Source organism: Rhyacophila brunnea, unplaced genomic scaffold, assembly GCF_057557595.1.
Source record: "Rhyacophila brunnea isolate RB1 unplaced genomic scaffold, BYU_Rbru_1.0 scaffold_21, whole genome shotgun sequence".
In the NCBI taxonomy this organism is placed as follows: domain Eukaryota; kingdom Metazoa; phylum Arthropoda; class Insecta; order Trichoptera; family Rhyacophilidae; genus Rhyacophila; species Rhyacophila brunnea.
In genome coordinates, this window is record NW_028232871.1 from 11,481,875 (window position 1) to 11,505,053 (window position 23,179).

Consider the following 23,179-nt stretch of genomic DNA (forward strand, 5'->3'; position numbering starts at 1 on the left):
AAGTGGAAAATTATTATCACTAAAAATATGTTCCGCAGGCAACTAGGTTAAAATTTTATTATTTTCAAGCCTCGCCATTTCATAGTGGGTAATTGATTTGTATCGTGCGGTGTAAGCCACAGAACGGATAAATGCGTCCAAGTGGGTCATCCGAGACGCATCGAATGCACCGGCGAATCGCGAAATAAGAGTTTCCGGTCTAGATGCATCCAAAGTCTCAACTAAACAATACTTCTGCCTGCTAGTTGATAGTGTTGCCGCATTACTGCGAAACTGCGGAGCGCGTCATCCGCGAGCAACGCCGGATGTCGTTATTGCGCGGGAACCGATTTCTAAAATGTCGGACAATATGACGTGTCGGGGAAAAGAGTAATGCACTCGCTCACAGCTGATTTTTAATTTATTTTTGTGCAAATGCTTATTTCATTTGCCTATCTGCATCTCCCCACGCCCAATCGCGTGGTGTTTTCAATGTCGCTTATTTTCATCCAGTCTCTCGCCCGACACCGCGCTCCAACTATGTCATATTTTTCTCTCAAAACTATCGAACTTCACGCTTATGTGGTATCTTTATAGCAGTAGCGAAGGGTGGAGGTAGGCTGTCAATATCCTGCACATTACACTTTGTTAGGGATACGTATTTGTTTTTATTGAACAAAGACTACAATTTACAAATGGTGTTGGTTAGTTTGCTTAAACTGCTTAAACTAAACCATAATAGTTTTCTTGTACTTTGGGGGATACGACAAAATTGTGCACACTTTTACATTCATTCTTTTTTGTTTTTGTTGGATTAAGAATACATATTACACAAATCGTTTGTTCATTTATTAAATTCATTAAACCCTGCCTAAACCAAATTATAATAGATAAAAAATTAATATTCTATTTATAAAATATCCAAAGTCATGGCTATGTCATATTTTTCTCTCAAAACTATCGAACTTCACGCTTATGTGGTATGTTTATACTATAATCTCTAATGGTTAAAAAAAAAGTCGCCTGCGACACTATATTACTACGCTGATACTAATATTTTTAAATATCCGATTGGGGAGTGTTTTTATTAATAAATACAAAAAATAGCTAAACATACAATGAATACCATTAATTTTACCTCGAATACCATTTGAAAAACACTATCTACTTTGGAGTATCACACTGTCTTTAACCTTCGCGATATGTAGGGGGCCCGCTTCAGCATGTGGGGTCCATATTTTGATGTATAAATTGTTTTACCTGTGGTGTGCCGCGGAATTCTGGGAATACCTTTGGTATGCCATGGGTGAGAAAAGGTTGCGGAGCACTGGTTTATAGCATTATAGCAGTAGCAAATGGTGGAGGTAGGCTGTTAAGATCCGCCATAAATAGTGCAGATTAAACTTTGTCAGTCATACATATTATTTGTTTTCATCGAACTAAGTTATTACGATATTTCATAGTAAGAATAATATTTTTTTATCTATTATAGTTTGGTTTTGAAGGGCATAATGAATTTAAAAAAATGAACCATCAATTTGACATAATAATAATATGTATTCTTAATCCAACGAAAACAAAATAACTTTTGTCTTATCGCCTTAAATATACCACAATTATTATGGTTTGGTTTAGGCAGGGTTTAATTATTTTTTAAAAACTAACCAACACCATCAGCTGTACAAATTGTAGTCTTTGTTCAATAAATACAAATATGTATGAATAACAAAGTTTAATTTATCCACACTATTTATGGCGTCAACGCCCACGGTGGCCGCGCGGCATAAGCGTTGGACTATAAAGCCGTGGGTCCCAGGTTCGAATCCTGGGTCTGGCAAGTGCACATATTGTATTTCAATTTGTGTGTGTCAGGGTATGGACCTAATAGGTTGAGCAAGTGGCTGACATCCATTTCTCGTAAAAAACAAAATCTGTCAGTACAAACCTCCACTCTGTGGAGGCCCATATGATCCTATCAGGATCGGACATGTTCGGGAAAAAAAAATTATGGCGTATGTTAACAGCCTACCTTCACCCTTGGCTACTGGTATATAGTCGGATTTATCTAAAGTGTAGACTAGAATGACACATCAGTATAACATTACATGTTTATTTTGAAAATATGAGAAAATATCGTAATAATACAGATAATATCAATCGACGAAGGTTTCTCCTTTCAACATTTCAAGGATTAGTTGAATTTTGAGACTCGCTGTCGGTCATTATCTCAACAAGAAGTTAATTCTTGTGTTGCAAGACTTCATTGTGCAAAACTTTACGCGGTTTATAACGTGTGGTGTGAATGAGTGCTAAACTAATTCGTTCTTGTGAAATTACAGTTGAAAAATGGCGTATTATTGTGATTATGACAACTGCCAAAAAACAAGATGTGCAATAAATAATAAGTGAACAAAAAAATGTGAAAGATAAAGTTACCTATTTAAATAGTAATAATGGCGTTGGATCATCCAACTCTTGTGGCGATAACGCCCCAAACTCCAAACCAAAATAACAGTTTTATTAAAAATATTTCAACTCGTAGTAGTTTCTGTGGGACACCTACAGTAGCAGATAAGGCGTTTATTTCCAACAGAAAAAGCTGGAACGGAACACTACCATTGCAAATTTCAAATGCAGTTTTCCGCGAAGATACAATATCGCCTATGGATATCGGTGATGTCCCCACGTTGGCAACATTCAAATCTGGCACCGGGACATTCCCGCGTAAAAATGCAGCCTACCAAAGAGACGCGAGTAGACTTTCTTACCGTGTACCTTCAGACCAAAGAAAGACTTTGAATAATGCGTTCAACAGTGGTAAATTTTCGCCGAATGGCAATACCGAGTTTTCTGTCAGTGATAAGTGTGTGAGTGAAGCTGTTTCGACGCCGAACGGAAATATCGGTTCCGGGGACGCCGGAAATGAGGCGCGGAGTCGCAACGGTGGCGCCGCCAGCGGACATGGCAGGCGGTACGCTGAGATAGGAAACTGGAGCTCAAGGTAAGTGTTGCGACACTTTCAATGTATTATACCTGTATTAAACTTCGTTTTGAAAACATATTCACGTGTTAGTGAAAATGCAACTAGAGTCTAGTCTAGACAGATTTCAGATAAGTGTATACAATAGTATCTAGTATCTACTAGTCCAAGTTTTAACAACACTCAATTCAACTTAAATTCAATAAATTCATATTATATGTATGTATATTCAGTATATAGACTATAGAGACACTATAGTCCATTCGCAGCTGTATTGGAAGTGTTTGCTGCTATCAGTGACGTCCCTAGACAAAACGCCGCCCCTAGGCAATGTTTAAATGCTGCCACATTCTTTTATACAGTACTTTTTATCATCCTTTCATGACTCCAATATCTAAGAATAATGGAATACATTAACAATACCAACAAGATATATACCACTAAATCTAACTTAAATGCCATCTCTGCTTCAATAGACAATATTGTGAGTCTACAGTTTCAGATAGGTACATGTAAAAATACACCTGACAACTTCCAAAACTCGCGAGTGATTGGCAAACATATTTGAATAAATTTTAAATTAGGTAAGTAAGTACCTACCTACCTATATTTTTTCAAATATAATTCGCAAATCTCCACGTATCATTGATGTTCACCAAGAAAGTGACGTCCAAGAACAACGGAAGAAGACTAGACATCGCAAACCCGACAAAAATCATGTTAAATTCATGTTAAAACTTTTATAGTAGGTACCTAATTAATACATCTTGTTTCCTACCAGTGAGATGATTTTTTTAATGGAAAGATATTTCAGTTATTACTTAGTTTGGGTTATTTCTATATACCTAATGATTCTCCTCAATTTGCCGCCCTTTGGGTAACTGCCGCCCCAAAGCGATGCTCAATCTGCCTACCCCCACGGTACGTCACTGGCTGCAATGCCTGTTTCAATTATAGTAAATAACACCCACTCCGTTTTACTGTGTCCATAGTACCTCTGAATACGGAGTTACCAGGCATACGCCAAGGGTGTCTGCCACCAGGGGCCTTATGTTGTAACTTGCGAGTTGAAGTCGCCCGGTCGACATGACGTCATATGACATGATTGTGACGTACTACCGGAGTGATAATAGCATTCGAAAAATTAACGCTACTCAAATACTGGCGTTATCCATTGTCCCCATACACAAATAGGTGTTTCAGCATAATAATATCTATGGTGAGCCGTGTGCGTTGGGCGGCTTGCCTCGAGCGTGTATTGGCTTACGTCACAATTACGTCATGTCGTCGGGTGACTTCATGTCACAAGTTATAACATAGGGCTGCTGGGTGCCAAACCAAAAATGCCGCCCCCCAAAAATGTTTTTTTATTCGAAATATGGAAAAACTCAAAGTAATGTTATAAAATTAATTTATTGTCATCTTAATATTCATAAAAAAACATGTCATATTTTACCTATTAAGTAATACCTATATCATTCTGAATTATAATGCAATGCGACTTTCAATATGCATCGAAGGCTTTTTTTAGCAATCTTGAAACAAGTGCCTTTTTACACATTGTTTTTTATTAAAATGTTGAACTACTTTAAATCCTTGGTTATTTTTCTGGTAACTGGTTCTTGAGACTTTTCGTACCCCTAACACCCCCGTTTGGCGCACCCCTTTGAGTTACCTATAACTATAATACAGCTATGTGATACTCGTGGGTACGTTTTTGTGTATTTATTCCTCTTGTATTCCCCGCGCTGTCATACCGTGCCGACCGGCTTCCACATTGCCTACGGCGGAAGGGTCGGCAGGTGAGCGGGGAGGATTTTTGCGCTCGCGTTAACATGTTATTTTAATTGTTTGATAAACCTTATTTTTGTGGAAAAAGTGGAAAGTGTGACCAGTATTCCATATTTATTTACAGGGTCAGGGAAAAAACTGTTACGATAGCAATGACATTATTAATAGACAACGCACTCAATACAGTAGCTAGCAAGTAGATTGCGGCATTTGCACATGTACAGGTAGACGTCACGCAATTCCCATTATGCGATATCACGCATCGGGAATTTATAGCAATATCACCTTTATTGTAATGGCGTTAGATCAGTGTTTCTAGTGTCAATGTTCATTTGAGCGAACCCGTTCGAACCAAACCATTCGGCAGACCCGACAAAAAGTATCAGGAATTTATAGCAATATCACCTTTATTGTAATGGCGTTAGAACAGATTATGACATTCGGCAGACCCGACAAAAAAGGGAGTGTCATTTTTTTCCAGATGCTTCGTCCATATTAATGTTATTGGACGATAGCCTGTGATTTTATATATCAATTTATGATCCCACTTCATCTGTATTGTATTTTATCTATGATTAACACCAATAATTTCCATACAAACTTGCAAATAAAAGTTAAACTTATATATTTTTTGCCTACAAAAATAACACTATCGTCAAACTGAAACTTGCTTTAACGGCATGTGGGCCGTTCCTTGCCCTGCCATTTTTACCACCGTTTTTGACACCGTTTTTTAAAAAATATTTTTTTTTCAGTTAGGTACATGTTCAAACACGCGCGTTAACATGATCTTACTCCCTACTTCATTTATCGTTTGTAAATTTATGGCTTCGGCCCTATGTTTAGCCACTGGGAAATGCCAATAGAAATGGCGTATTTCAAAAAAATACTACCTTATTCTTAGGTGAATAATTATTATAAAGCAAACATTATTCATAGGATGTTTATCACATTTGAATAGTCAAAGACATCGCTTATAATTAGTATCTTTAGAATTATCTTCAAATATGTTAATCGTGCCCATTTTTAAATAATAAAATGCCTAATTTTTGTCAAATTTGGGATCACAAAGATTATTAAATATATTTTTTTATTGTAAATATGTCCCTATATAATGTTAACATTAATTTTACTAATGGTTTTGTAAATGCGTTTAAATATTAATAAATCTAAAAAATATTAACACCACTGCACCACTGCACATGGATGTACCGAAATATGACTAGATTCTAAAACGTTAAAGCGAGAGGTTTAAAAGAATACTATTTTATGTAATAAAAATACTTTATGCAGTCATCAAATGTTTAAAATAAATATAAAGGATAATAAGGCTTTAAAATTATATAAATAGATTATCTAAAACGTTTAAGGAATGTCCAGGATCATGCTTTGAAAATAGCATAAAATCTCTATTTTGAACTACGCGAAAGAAAATTTTATATAGGTATATTCTATAAATAACATTTGTTACAATATAACACTAAACGGGACATAATTGCCAAGAAAAAATATATCTCCGTTAAATACGGAACAAAAAAGATATAATAACTTAATTTGTGCCGCGTATCATTTATATGGTAAGATTTTTATTTATAGTATCCGTTTACACTATAATTATTATGTTTTGTGATGGAAAATAAATGCCATACATCCATCACCTAATCCAAAACTACAATCTAATTACCATTCATGGCAAACCATGAATGATTATAAATTTATTATAATAATGTAGATAATAATATGTACGTAAACAGTTATAGTAATAATGGTCATATTTGTTTTTTTTTTTATTATACGTTTACCGAGAGATTGTATGGAATATAAAATTATCAATATGCCAGAGGTTAAACTGCACGCAAGAAGTAAACTATGAAAACTCAATATTGGCAACTTTACAGGAGAGGCAAATTAGTGATGCATGTGTTAAGCGTCAATTACATTGAGCTACTTTACGAGCTGTTTATTGGCGAATTTACAATCTGCCTGTAAAGTCGCCCAGTGTAATCATTGAACAAGCTAACAAGCTGATTGTAAACAATCTACCGAGAAAAGTTGAAAGCCGGCCAACTTTACACGCTACACGCTACACGCCGGCGTGTGGGCCTACTGCGCCTGCGCAGTAGAGCGCAGTAGAAACCCCCGGTAAAAAACCACGAACTACGTTCTGTGTTCCATCATCACATTCGCAGTAGCTGAATTGTCCGCTATTAAATTCGCCAACATACAGATCGTAAAGTAACTCAATGTAATTGACGCATAACTTTACAGGAGATTCAAATTAGTGTTATTTCACTGCATGTGTGAGATATTTATTGAAAATATTATAATTTGAAGTACCTACCTTAGTTTTAAGTTTCTGATTATTAGGTTTTTTCTCTGTTAATAAATTCTCGGTGGAAAGAAAGACGTGGTAATAGAATTTAAGTAGTAATTAAATGACTACTACCTACTGAAATTTGACAATATAGGACTAAAAAGGTAAAAAATAACAGTTCTTAATCACAAAATTTCTATCATGCAGATAGATATTAAATTCTTTTATATAATGGAAGCATTTTACTATGAATATGCGCTCGTAAGTTTATTTTACAACGTTTTTATTAGCTCATATTCTTATTTGTCCGGTGGTTCTTTATCCGGTACAACACCGCATGTCAAGATGTAATTGTCGTCCTTATTATTAATTAACTTAAGTCAACTCGGTAAACTCAGTCAAAGCTCACTTGAGAGCATGGTGACCTCAATCTTGGGTATCTGCTCCTGATGCATTTTCAAGCGTAAAAAATGCTGATTCTTCATATCCAAACGTAGTGGCTCGTTTAACACTAGATTAAGACCGAGTGTGGTGCTAGGTGGGTTGGTTTGGAGGGTCTTTGTTTGCGTTGTCGTCCTTTATCTCGCTCTAAGCAGTGGGTCTACTTCCGGTTTTGCCCTAAGCACATAAGTCAAAACAATACCGGATTCAATGTTAGCTTCATCATGTCGATTATTTATATTAAAACCCATAGCTTACGGGCCGCACAAAATTGTGTTTTTGCTAATTACTTTTCAAATGCAAATTAACACGTTAATTACAAAATTAATTGAAAGGGCCCGTAAGCATTGTGTTAAGTCTTCTATAACTCTAACGTACACGGACATTTATGGTTGGTTTTTATTCAGGCCTTGATTACGACTGACAGTTCATATCCCGGGATAATTAACTCTCGGAATATGACATAGCATATTTATCTATTATTTATATATGGATTTTTGAGTTATGTAATATTTTGGAATAGCCTAGCTCTAGCAGGTTCGTAAAAGCATTCCTGACATTTTCGATAAGTTCCTCGCATTGTCACCGGTGAGTACGCCTGCTCGCTGGTCTTGTTAATTTTGAGATATTGTTTGGAGGACATGCTTGGTGTGACTGGAATAATTCCCAGGCTACACGTTTTCGTGTGGACGTGTCTGAAATATCATCACTGCTTTGCCCCATAGACACAAATAGCTAATAACAATGGTGGTGCGAGTCTTATTTTGTTACGGCTGAGTTTATCAATATGTATATATCAATACAAGTAATATTCTATTTTGTTTAGGTACCTCTTACTTTGATTTGGGATTAAATCTGATAAAAAAATCTACTTCTAGGTGGTTTTTTTTACATTTTTTTTCATCTAATAGGATACGTCAATTTTACGTAAGTACTTACCAGTGGCGAAAGGTGACTTTTGGAAAGAGGTAGTCTGTGGAGATCTGAAAAAAAGAACACACTTGTCGGGTATACTTACGAGACTATTTACGAGATTACTACTAATGAATAGGTACACACTAATGACAACGACACACTAATTTAATGAAACTTCAAAAACTCACTGACGGCATTAAAATGACGTATTTTTTCAAAACATTTATACACATCAAAAATCATTAGATAAAAGTATTTTTATTTTTAAAAACAGTATATTTTTTATTAATATTCGATTAACGACACCACAGAAATTATTTTTTTAAATTATCTAATTATTGATTATTTAGTGTTAGGCTCTGCGATCGGAGCTTACCTTAGTTCATACAATTCGATAGACTGGGCGGGGCTACGTGACGTAAAGTCCATATGAAAAAAATTGAGAATTATTTGAAACATAACCGACCTTTATTTACGCCAAGACAGATGGCGCGCTGTGGTATATATTTTTTTTTCTTTGCAGATTGTTTTGTCATTATCTATGTAAAACATTCCTACACACACGGCATCTCTCATTGGCAAAATAAATTATTTTATAGAATATATTATAATCAAGTGATTATATTATAAGTAAGTCAAATGCAATTAAAAAATATTTTTCTTAAGAAGGTAGGTTTCAAATAATCGCCTAGTATGGAGTCTTCGCCACTGGTACTTACATACTAACAAACTACATAAGTACTACTACTTATATTACACATCGACTTTAGAAAGGACAAAGGACGTAATCCACACAAATCAAATTTTACAAGAGGCACAAAAACGTTTTTGTTATGATTTTCGGTTATTATTAGCAAGTTCAAGTAAGTTACACACAAAATATCTTATAGTAATCCGTGACGTCGGTTAGCAAACAATGTAATACCTACCTACTTTGATTTAAAATACAAAAGCCGATAGCCAGTGTAGCTCGATTTTGAAAATCGCTTCAGAGAGTATAAGAGCCATTAGTTAAAATTTGTCGCAATTAAGTTCGGCGCCTTTAGCATTGTGGTCAATGTGCACGGGCGCGAAACTCAAGAGATGTATGTTCGATTCCTGCGAGGTGTCTTACTTTACAGGTTCTCAGAAGTGTTGTCATGTTACATTTCACGTGACATGTCTACATTTCAAACGCAGACTTAAATAAATAATGTTAATTTAATTAACAATAAATTTGGCACAACCTTGTTAAAAGTATGTGTCAACCTTGTTTCTAAAACAATGATCGTTAAAAAAAAGGCCAATGAGGTTTCTTCCCGCCTTTTTGAAAGCGTCATATCAACAAATAACTTATTTCCGCCCAGAAGATTTCACTCCGGGTTTAGTTTCAGTGCGGATCGGACGTCTTCGATTAACAATTAGATACAGTTTCAACGCCATTTGTAGTTACTTCCTTTCGGACGGGAAGGTAGAAGACAAGGCGGCAGATTCCAGCCAAGATGAAGTTCCAGCCATCACACTTTAAACATAAAGCTAAGTAATTATTACCATCCTAAAAGAAATAATACTCTAATGTACCGTACCAAGGAACGCTTTTCAAATTTGTATTTATTTTCGTATCATTTTAAATTTCAATGTAAATTGGTTGTGTGTAATTAAATAACACTTTTAACGATTAGCTGTGTTCTTATTTTCATACTGTTATATTTAATTTGTAAATACACAACTTTTAAGGTGCCCAAAAATTATAATTTAATATTTCAACGAGTTTACAAATGACATTTTATTTGAGGTAGATAAATGATTTATAAAGCATTCTTTACAGAAGGTTAAGTTGGCAGAAAGCCGAATCTCATACGCTGTGAGATTAATAGTACTAAATATTTCATGTTTTATTGATTGAATTAGTTGGCACTCCATGTTTAACAATTCGTGGGTCGGGATGTGTAGTCAGGTAAGTCACAAAACAGCAAAAATGAGATATGAATGCCACTATACTAAAAAAAAAAATCTTTCGTTGTGTGTAGTCAGGTAAGCCGTACGTCTCACCATTGGTGAGATGCAGTTTCAGTCAAAACATATTTTTTATTTTACGGGGTGTGTACACAGTTAAGTCACATGAGTAGTCAGATAAGTCAACATTTTGTGTGACCTACCTTACTACTCATAGTTGGCTTACCTTCAAACGTCATACCTACTCAGTGTTGATTTTGGTGAATTTAACGTATTTTTAAAGATATTTTGAGAAATATTTGAAAAAGAAATAACAACAGAACCTAAGTAAAATAGTCATAGGTATTATAATAAATTATGACTTATATAAATAAGTATGTGTATTATTTGTAAATAATAAAAAATATACCAAATTTATCGAATTTGATTTATTTAAATCTAAAAACACGTACATAATATCCAAATAAACAATCTTGCTTCTAGGTTCAACCACATACTCCAATAACTTGTATGTTAACGATTCATTGATAGCATAAAAGATCTTGATTTTAATATTCAAGAATTATTACAGTCTAATTTACCAACATTGAAGAACCACGCCCTTCATGCTCAAATAGTGCTTCCACGATTACACATCATAATGATGATTTAACCTGTTACCCTCGTTCTCGATTGAGAAGTAATAATCACCAAAAATGTAACTTAAGGGATGATACAAAGCCTTCAGAAATGATAAAAAAGTTGCACGAAATACTGGAAAAAGTTACACAATAAGTACCTATAATGGATGTTATGAATACGAAAAAAAGTCGTATCAGACAAAGCGAACCATGAAAACAACATTTTCGCCAACAGTTTAATATTACTTGACTGTTGAACTGTTACGGAAACCAATTTGTAAAGGTTGTACACTAAAAACATTAAGTGAAAGTCACAATTTTTTTGTTTTGGAAAAAAAAGTGCGACTACTTCCGGTATACTTATTCAAGAATATGCAAGAGGAAAAATATCTCTAAAAGATAGCGAAGAAGATAGGCAAATATCTAAGACACATATTATACTCTCAATTCCATCATTATGAGAGTCATTACTCTAGAAGGAACTGTCAGAAAATACTTACCGCCACATATGACAATAACTGTGATGTATTCTCAATATTTGAAGAGTATTAGCTCTAATCCCATCAATATTCGTTTATACGCAGAAATATTCCCTGGCATGAACTTAACATTCAAACGGCCAAATAAGGATACCTACTTGCCAAACATACGATAAACTTAACTTAATTAAGAATTCCACCAACGATGAAGAAAGAAATAAAAATCATGAGGAATTGAAAGAGCATCATAACGAAGCTGACTTTGCATATTCAGCTAAAAAATTGTGATAAAAAGTACTTGCAAGATTCTTCTTGCCAAATTGTAACATTTGACATGCAGCAAAGTTCCCTGGCCTTTTACAAACGGCATTTGACAGTGCATGATTGTGATAATAACCAGGGATATTGCTATGTATGCCATGAAACTCTTCCTAATAGAAAAGCTAACGATATCGCTCCATGCCTGTTCAAATACTTAACCAAGGGGTACATGATAATATTAAGCATATGATCATGTATTCTGATAGATGTGCGGGTCAAAACAAAAATAGCCACGTAGCTGTAATGTGCATGATAGCAGTAAAACATTCTGAGACTTTAAACAAAATTGATCACACTTTTTAGTCCCTGGCCACACACATATGGAGTGCGATAGTGACCATCGCATAATTGAGAAGAAAAAAAAACATTTGGTGGAATGATCGAACATCCTCATGATTGGGCCAAATCAATGTGTGAGGCTGCAAAGAAAAATCCTTTTAAAGTCACTGAAATGACTCGTGCAATTACAAATTTTTAACTACTCGGATCGATTAAAAGGACCATTGCCACTCAGAAAAATAGACACAGATGGGAATAAGTTTGTTTGGAGAGATGTTAAGTGGCTTCAATTCAACAAACACGAACCGGGAATAGAGAAATTTGAAAGAACTCTCGACGAAACGACTGCATTTTAACAAATTTCATATATAAGACGAGACAAGACGAAAGATTTGATAGACTTACTTCCATACATTTCACCGTATTATAGAGAATTTTATGAGTCACTTGAGACATCTGAGATAGTCAGCGATATTTAACCTGATACTATTGAAGAAATTCATACTGAAGTTTAATGATAACGATTAAACTTTATAATATTCAGGTTTGTGTGCCTTTTCATTACTTAAATAACATTAAAGTAAAAAAAAAGTTGTAAAAATGCTAATTTTAAATTTATATAATATTTTGTTCAATAAACCAATAAGATTTATGTATAAAACGTGTGTTTTATTGCTAATATTAGTCGGATTTACATGAAAAAATAACAATATTACTTTATGCGTAGTAAGGTAAGTCAATCATTTTTTGTGCAAATCCAGTTAAGTCAATTCCCTTTTTTTTTTAAACCAATTAAGTTTTAATGAAACGAAATAGTTAGAATACTTCTAGGACATATAATTGAAAGCTAATTACATATACTTTGATTTGTTACCCATAAAAAAACATAACTATAATTAGGGGAATGTGGGGAATTTTTTGAACTTTGTTTTTGCTATATCTCAAAATGACATTTTGTGACTTACCTGACTTCACATCCCGACCCACGAATTGTGCATTACAATTATTAAACTTCTTTTACTATTATCATTCTAACGATACTATTTACATTTTACACTTTTTTCCCCTTTTATAAATTTGACAGTGTTTTCAAAATTATGTATGTTCAATACTTAGAATATTACATTCTTAAATCTTGTGAATTATTCGTTGAATTTAAAAAAAAATAGAAGTACGTAATTAAAAAAAAAATCGGTGTGTGTACTTATGTACGCGCGTTAGAAGTTATACTTCTTTGGCGTAACAAAACAAAAACAAAACTTGTGATAAACTAGATTCTTCGACTAGCTCTTAATTATCTTGTTAAATTACACACTCAAAAAAGGGACCGCTTATTGGAACACCGTTGGTTTATTTCTATACACTTTAACTTATATTACTAAATTATATAATTATGTATCGTTGTTTTTATTTTTAAAGTAACAACTGCCACGCCACTGTGACGTTTAATAGTTTGTTCACGTATGTAATTGCAAATGGCCGACAATAATAAATTCGCTGCCTGGCAACGGAACAATTCTAAACTATAATATTATACTGTATAATCGTCACGATTGCAGTATCATTCTGTGGCGTAATGGTTGTGCGTTCTGCTGATAATCGAACAATCGGTGGTTCGAATCCAATCGAGTGCGTTTTTTCCGTGTGAAAAAATAAATTATGTGTTACATGTCACACGCCAAAAATACAATCTGATCTGATTTCCCAAACGCGCCAAAAGTATAACTTCAAAAATAATTATTTAGTTTTTATATTTATTATAAAAAATTCTCGACCTTTTGAGATTGTTAACCCAATGCTTACGGGCCGCACAAAATTGTGTTTTTGCTAATTACTTTTCAAATGCAAATTAACACGTTAATTACAAAATTAATTAAAAGGGCCCGTAAGCATTGTGTTTAATGATAATCTCGAAAGTTAAAAAACAACAATCAATTTCTCGAGACGAGAAATCTCGATCATAAAACCTTTACTTCCGACATAAAAACGAATGAATGAACGGACGTACTTTTACCATTACCGGTTTAAGATAGTATTACCAACATGAAAGCAATGATATTTTGTTTGCCAACTTTTAATCTGTATTTATTATTGCTTTGTGGTATATTCGGGGGTAAGTAGATCTTATCCTGGCCTACGATAATTGAGTCATTATTTTTAGTGTGGGGGAAGCAGAGAAATAAAAACGCATCTATTCGATTTAGCTAACTTCATTATATTTTACGCCAAGCCAACAGATTGGTCTGAAAAAGGCGAGGTTACCCTTTCAGGACAAATACAATAGTAGGTAACTAATTAAGTGTATATATTATATACGAATAATCTTTAAATTGTTGTATTTACTTACTCGAGTTATGGTTATGTTCGATAAGGTGTTTTTACATCGTCTCTGTTCTGGCAGAACACACTAACTGGAGAATACTAGTTTTGAGTAATTTGACTTTGAAGTTGTTAAAATGTTTGAAACAATGGTCTATCATGTGAGTTTATTAAGTAATCGTAAAAAGGATGACTTTAAAATAAAGACTGTTTATTTATTAAGAAGGTTTCCAGACGGTAAAGTTTGAAATAAGGGACATTTTGGTATAACTGACTCAATATGTAATTTTTTCGATCTAGTGTCTTCTGCGAACAGTGTCGACATAATCTAATATGTAAATTCCTCAAGCCTGGGAGTTTTACCACTATTATTGGGCCTAAAGGTCTGTTGTAGTGTTTAATAAAGAAACTAATAAAAATAAAAAAACAATTACCAATTATTTACAAATTAATTAAAATTTACAACTTTATTATACACAGAGCAAATGAGGCAGTTAGTTTATAACTTGGTGGTGGCGCTTTTAGCAGTGGACTGTAATTTGAAGATGCTGGTTTGCGGATTACGGATCTGGGGGAGGGGGATTAACAGGATGCCAGACACTGATCTTTTATGTTGAGAGGGGTTGCGTGCGCTGGAGCCGGTTCGATGTTCACGCACCCACGCACTGGTAAATGGACGGTTCGGAATGTCACTCTCACGGTTTCACTTGGTTTTAGGATGAATGGTGATGAAACGTTCAGGATGGATGATAGACGCGACGTTCGCTCAAACCGTATCAGATTTAGCGCAACGAAGGTGAAACATATGCGTTTTGAGTCATTCTGGTTAACGACGGCTATGCTATAACAAGCCCGCACACGACCGCTTTCTTGATGTCACTTGTGTTGGCCTCCTGTAAAGTGTAAACCGACAAGAACCGTGTTTTATTTAGACATGATTTTATGTCAGTGCTATACGACCCTATGACGTTGGATGGTCTTTAATATACGGCCATATTATATTTCCGATACAACATTTCACGGTGAAGTGTGATACGGCGAACTGCATACTTACAAGTTTCTAGACACGATAGCACGAGGCCCAATCGGTGCAATCGCTCCAAGATGCCTATGTGGAATTAACAAAAGTGTGTTTTAGTTTACTTAGGTGCTTTGATAAATCTATTCCACGTCTTGATTTCCAATATACAATTTAAATTTGGCTGTAAATACTTATAGTTCAAATGCGATACCTGGAGGCTCTCGTGGTGCAGTGCAGTGCTTGCATCCGGCAGTTCTGGGTTCGATTGGCGGCGAGGAGACAACATATTTATACGATTTTCTCAAAGCCTGGGTGATTTTGATTCTTCAAAATTACTAACAACCATCTTGTACAAAAAGAAAGGACATGGTTATTGATAATATATTTTTAAAAAAATCCGATACCTACCTACGTATTGGTAAGTAAGCATATTCTGTATTTATTGCAATGTCACAAAATCAGTAAACAAACCATTATAATCCATTAGATCTATTCCATAAAACTTATCTATCGTTTTTCGCACACTTTTACGCGACTTTTAAAGCTAGTTTTACGACTTTATTTAGTTACCTATATCCGTCCACTTTCCCGAAAGCGTTAACCAAACCATATAGGCAGACACAAAACAAGCTGGCAGATGGATAGATAGCCGGCGAGAGATACTGCGTTGCTTTTAGTCGGCGCTGCAATCCTGTTTATGGTTGAGAATTGTTACTTATCTTATCTACTCACTTAACAAGTTTGCCAACTGAACGAGACTGCGTTTCACAGTGAGTCGACTATCTTTGTTTTTCGCTTTTTCTATTCAAGTAAAACTGCGTGCATACGAATATGCAAGTTGATAAGAGTCAATATCTCTATCATTAAGAGTTATTGTATGGATAATAACAGTATAATGATTAATGACATATGGGTCTTTATTTTAAGACATAACTATTTTCCTTTCGATAATTCGTCAAATGATTATTTTCCGACTGCCTTTCTACGAGGCATGCTTACTTTTTACTCTCTTGAATCTCGTCGGTCACTTCTGCTCTTGAAACACTTTTGCCTGTTATCACGAGTGATGGTTTCCAATCCTAGTGTCCTAATGAATTTTAATTCAAATTCGCCTGTAAATTACCGGATCGGAACCGTTTCCTCGTGTCAAGCCTATCAGGCACCATTAGCAAGGGGTGCAAGACGAGTCAATGCGCTCCCCAAAGACTTTCGGTGACGTGCTATGTATTTTATATTCGGAATTTTATTTTTCTATATAATATTGTACTGAAGTATGTTTTTATTTTTATTTATTATTTTTATTTTATATAATATTCTCTTCTTCTCTCTTGTGAGGGTAATATTTGTTATAATGTAAATCTCATGTTGTGCACGTCTTGCATTTAGATTTATTATGTCCACAATATTTTGTTTTCTTAAATAAATAAATTATGTAATGATAGTATCTTCATTGCTATAATTATGGTCTTCATAATCATATGTGAAGGTAATAACGTTGTTTCGATTATCTTTGTTTACTACTCGAAATTATTCTTAAACTGCTCAACCGACATATTATTCTCAAGACGTTGAGTTTACCCATTTATGCCCCGCGCAGGTGTACAACACCAGCTGGGTCCTACACTTCTTAAGGGGAAGTATGTGCTGAGTGTAATGGGATCAAACGCGATGAATAGACGTTGTAGTAGGCGGAGGGCATAGCCCAACATCCTGAAGCGCCCTAAGGCCCCCTACCTATCGCTAAGGTTAAAGGCAGTGTGACGCACTACATTAACGTGTTTTAAGTTGTATTTCAGGTCAAATCAGAGATACCTATTCAGTATATTATTAACGATTTTTTCTATTTTTAATACACTTAAGTACTTTAATCATGGAGTTGTCGAAATATCGACACACAATATTTGATAATTACATTGCACAATCATATAATTTAAAATTTTAATTATCATCAAGTACAATAGCGCTGCAGGCGACTTTTTTTTAACTATTTTTTTTTTACTAATTATGTTTATCTCACTTATCCGGTCAACCCGTCACGCCGGGCCCCTCCAGAGACCTGTCAGCCCCATCCCTTATGAGGGCAATGGCGGAGGGTCACCAGAGAGTATTTCTTGAATGAAAATACGAAACTGCCATGTATAACCGTTTCCCATCATGACACTGGCTTCTTACACAATACACTTAGGTATATCTTCTTTGCTACCACTACTACATTACTGTCTTTGGCCTGATAGGGTATGTATACGTTAAGACGTCAGCTGTCGTCGTATAAATACCATACTCACACATTGCCATTATAAGCAGGTATTGGAGTTACTTCGGGTTTTGGCTTGAGCACATAAGTCAAACCAGGGAACTCAGAAATAATAGGAACTGAAATACCTAACGGGTAAGGAGTAGCAGGTAGCCGATCTCGAGTAAGGAATAAACCGGGATTAACTTAAACACGTGTCATACGTCGAATACTGACAATTGCTCTCGGTTTATGCATAGACGCTCATTTAATATTGATGTATAACAGACACTATTGCACGTGCATAATGCGTGTTTCATTTTCGTAAAACTCACACACATCCAAAACACTGCATTAAAATGTAGTGTAATAAATAATGCCTATCGTAATTCTATTTATTACCTGTTCTGTGTGAGTCACATCATTATTTACCGGCTTCACTTCTAGCTTCACTAAGTCGATTATTCATATTAGGTCTTCTATATTAATCTAACGTACATTGCCACTTATGGTATGTACTTGCGTGTATAAGGCCCGTTTCATACGGGACACCGGTGTCGCGCTCGATATAATACAGTAGGCGTTTGTATTCGAATAAATGGGCTTTTGTATAATGTTTATGAACGCCCCAGAGCTAATGACTCAACGCGTGTCCGGTACACTTTTCCGTCGGCCGCTACATTCTCAAGCCGCCGATACACTTGTTTTTATTACCGCAGCCAGTTTTATGTTCTAATTTATAACGCGAAATTATGCATTGACTCGTTAGCTCTGGGACATTCATAAACATAATACAAAGGCCTCCTATATTATATCGAGCCCGACACCGGTGTCCCGTCTGTAACGGGCCTAACATTAACAGGTTGTTTTTAACAATTTGCACATTTGACCGGATATTTTGTCCGTTATTCGTATTTTGATTGAGTGGTCACGCATCCTGTGTGCTTTGCCTGTTAGAATTATTTAAATATAATTCAAGTGTGTTTATTTTACATAAAATGTTAGAATTCATAAAAATAATATAACGTTCTCTACTACTACTTAAAGAAAAAATTGTAGCAATATTAACGGTTTAGTATGAATAGTTTCTCTAATGTAAACGTTGCACAGTGTTTAAACTTTTATACGACTGATACAGATTTACAGCTGATATCTTGAGCTGTCAGTTCATTCGTTTAAGTTTACTTCTCTCCACCGTCAGTAGTTCATTTAGCTGAGTCTATGTTTTTAATGGAGTAAGAAATAAAACTATCGCGAAAGTGCATTTACAGCTATAATAATTACTATTGAGAGATAACTTTAATGCGTTCGAAGTAAGTTCTTGCGATCTGACCATTGATTTCGTCTTGAAATTCAAGTTAAAGAAAGCATTAATGTGACAAGTAGGGATTCCAATCCCGGGATCCCGAGCTATTTTCGATACATATGAATCCCGGGATTGATAAACATAATCCCGGGATTTCGGGATTGATTTTTTTATCAATTTTTATGGAAAAAATAAAAAGCGAAAATATAACGGAAAAAATACTTTTAATAAAAAATAACTACATTAGAAATAAACTGAGTTTGAATAAAGTTTGATTTATACCCGTGTGTAGGTAGCCGATTCATTTTATTTTTTCACATAAATTATTAAAAATGAGAATGATTGGAAAAAAACAATGAATGCTTCGCACTTTTAACAAAGTAATTCCACCATGATATCATACGTTTTACGGCAGTTTCATATTTGGCTGACTAATTAGATTTATGAAGCGGAAAGGCCATAAGTACGCCATGATTATTTGTTTTACTATTTTAAATCTCACTAATCCATTTATTATGTTTTTACTATCAGAAACAGCAATCTCATATTAAATTCACATTATTATTTATATTACAATATTATTTACTCCATTTTACTTGTGTATTTCCAAGATTGAACGTATACAATATAAATGTCTTAAATAGAATAAATTATACTAGATTTATTTTTGACCGATTTTATCAATGTTATTTGTAAATATAAAAATTTTATATTAACAATGGAAAAAATGCCAATCCCGGGACCAATCCCGGTATTGTCAAATTGTAATCCCGAAATCCCGGGATCAGAATTTTGGTTTGGGATTGGATTCCCTAGTGACAAGTAATTGCCTTCTTGATACAAAGCCTGAACCTATCTTTTTGCACATATCAGCATATTTCTCATACAAGTGGTCCTAGTGTTTGGCTATCAAAATCAGATCCCAGATCGGTTGACATATTGATTTGCGAAACCACTTAATTATATGCCTTCTCTCGTTTCGAATTGAATTATAAAAAACCCGCAAATCAAATAATTATAAGGCCAGTGGTCACTTATGGCTGTGAGACTTGGTGCTTAACTCAAAACGAGGAAAACAAATTAGCTGTCTTCGAGCGCAAAATACTCCGCAAAATCTTTGGACCCACGTTGGAAAATGGGAACTACAGAATAAAAATGAACCACGAGTTGGAAGAGCTGATTGAACAGCAAACAATCATAAGATACCGTAAGTCCCAAAGACTACGATGGGCGGGACATGTGGAGAGAATGCCTGAAGTTAGAGCGCCAAGGATCATGACGAAGTGGCTACCCCAACGGAAGAGACCCAGAGGCCGTCCAAGAAGGAGATGGGCTGACGCAATGACATTAATATGGACGAATCATCTGGAAAAGAAAATGACACACACTTTATTGTCGGGTCTGCCGAATGGCATAATCTGTTCTAACGCCATTACAATAAAGGTGATATTGCTATAAATTTCTGATGCTTTTTGTTGGGTCTGCCGAATGGTTCGGTTCGAACGGGTTCGCTCAAATGAACATTGACATTAGAAACACTGCTCTAACGCCATTAAAATAAAGGTCATATTGCTATAAATTCCCGATGCGTGATATCGCATAATGATATTGCGTGACGTCTACCTATACATGCGAATGCGCGAATTTACTTGCTAGCTACTGTATTGAGTGCATCGTCCATTAATAATGTCATTGGGCTGACGCCGTAGAAGTGGACTGGCTTCATATAGGAAGACCCGGTAACTGGACAATTGTGGCGAGAGACCGGAGTGAGTGGAGAGCGGTTGTGGAGGAGGCCAAATCCCATCCCGGGATGTAGCGCCGTGGAAGAAGAAGCAAATCAAATAATCTAAAGTGTTATCAGTGTTATATAATATACATTCCTGTTATTTATCAACTGTCAAAGTGAAACTTTTCCTTCATACAAAACCGGTGGTAATATCGATTTCGAAAAATTCTCTTATGCAGCATTGAGGTATACATTACGTTTGTATAAGGTTTATTATTATTAGTGTATTTATCATGAAATTCATTTATCAAAATAAAACAATTCCCTATGTTATGACACGAGTAGCTGGAAATATCGATTTGCAAAATTTTAGAATTCGTATTTCGTACACTAAATCAAATGAACTCCGTGGTCTCCAAGATACGAGGGTGGGTCAATAATTCCTTAGAAAAAAGCATTAAAACAGTTTTTATTTTTGTATTTTTTTTTTATTTCTCAACATAATCTCCTTGGAGCTCAATACACTTGGTTAGACGTTTCTCAATATTTTTTAAACCGTCAGAAAAATAAGTTTTCGGAAGGTCCTCAAAATAAGCATTTGTCCGATCGATGACTTCTTCATTTGAAAAAAAACGTTGTCCACTTAGCCATTTTTTTAAGTTTGGGAAAAGGAAAAAGTCACTGGGAGCTAAATCTGGCGAATACGGTGGGTGGTCGACCAATTCGAACTTCAATTCTTCAATTTTAGTCATTGATCGTAAACATGTGTGAACACGGGCATTGTCCTGATGAAAGAGGATTTTTTTCCTGTTTAAATGAGGCCGTTTTTCTTCAAACTTGTTTTTTAGCTGGTCCAATAAAGATGCATAATAATCCCCTGTTATTTTTTTTCCTTTTTCCAAATAGTCAACGAAAATAATTTCACGTGCATCCCAAAATACAGTAGCCATAACCTTACCAGCTGATTTTACGGTTTTCGCCTTCTTTGGACATGGTTTGCCTTCGCAATCCACTGCTTTGACTGTTCTTTCGTCTCGGGAGTATAGTGGTGTATCCATGTTTCATCTACAGTCACAAAGCGACGAAAAAATTCATCCGGATTGCGTTGCATGAGCGACAACAGGGCTTTAGAGGCCACCACCCTATTGCGTTTATTGTCGACTGTGAGCAAACGCGGCACCCATCTTGCAGAAATATTTTTCATGCCCAATTTGTCATGTAAAATAGAAATGACGCTACCTTTTGAGATCCCTGTAACCTCAATTATCTCACTCAACTTTAATCTTCGGTCACTTAACACCATATCGTGGATTTTATTGATCATTTCTGGTGTAGTCACCTCTACAGGACGTCCTGAGCGTGGTTCATCCTTTGTTGATGTACGACCACGTTTAAATTCATTTAACCAGTTATAAATAGTTGCAAGTGAAGGAGCAGATATGCCGTGAACTAAATCCAACTCATTTTTTATTTCCTTTGCTGTTAACCCTTTTATATTAAAATGTTTAATAACAGCTCTAAACTCAATTTTCTCCATTTTCCATTTTTCCATTTTCCACACGCAAATTTTTTTTTTAAATGTACGAGAAACACACAACAACCCGACCAATCTGATTGAAACTTCGCAGCATACTGAATCGGTAGTGCCGCTGCATGAAAACAAACCGCTTACAGTACTAGTCGCGCCACCTGTCGGCTTTTCTAAGGACTTATTGACCCACCCTCGTACATTATAATGATTCTTTTTGAACGATAACAATAAAAAAAAATCTCCTACAAGTGAACACGTTACTAACGGGCTCTCTTTAGTCTATATTATAATGATAGACAGCAGCAAGAAGGCCAGAAGAGGTAGGACCAATCGTTATTGGCAATATATTCTTTAATTATAATTTAATTTAACATTAGAGCGATAGGTTTAAAAGAATACTATTTTATGTAATAAAAATACTTGATGCAGTCATCAAATGTTTAAAATAAATATAAAAGATAATAAGGCTTCAAAATTATATAAATAGATTATCTAAAACGTTTAAGGAATGTCCAGGGTCATGCTTTGAAAATGCAATAAAAGCTCCATTTTGACCTACGCTGAGCATGTCCGCCCTTAAGTTATGATAGCATCGATTTGATTTCTTTATTTGAAATATATTCAAATGTACACTCTTCTCAAATATTATCACATGCACGTGATATAACGATGTATCAACACGATAAACAACATTACTATCTACGATTATAGTATGATATGATAATATAATATGTTTTTATCAATTATTTTATATTCTATAAATAACTTAGCAATGACTTCTGTGAATTTGCATATCATTACAGCAGTCGCGCACACAGAAAAATGGTTATTGGGCTGTCCATTTAAAAAAAATATTTATATAATATTTCTTTTATTGATTTTTGGTGAACAAAATCTAGTAGGTGCTACTTACTTCCACATTTACCCCGTTTACTACCCAGAATGACGCACTTTTCCAGGTATATGTTTCATACCCAGACACTCCA

The 23,179-nt window shown here is 35.0% G+C and overlaps 1 protein-coding gene across 1 annotated transcript in view; it reads left to right on the forward strand.

Annotated features, from left to right (window-relative positions):
- Window positions 1-23,179, forward strand: part of spri (Src homology 2 domain-containing protein sprint) — a 512,295-nt gene that overhangs the window by 67,446 nt on the left and 421,670 nt on the right. Inside the window, exon 2 of the mRNA XM_085949236.1 lies at window positions 2,319-2,980. Within this exon, the coding sequence (XP_085805362.1) occupies window positions 2,433-2,980 (548 nt within the window). The 5' untranslated portion in view covers window positions 2,319-2,432. The remainder of the gene's footprint in view (window positions 1-2,318; window positions 2,981-23,179) is intronic.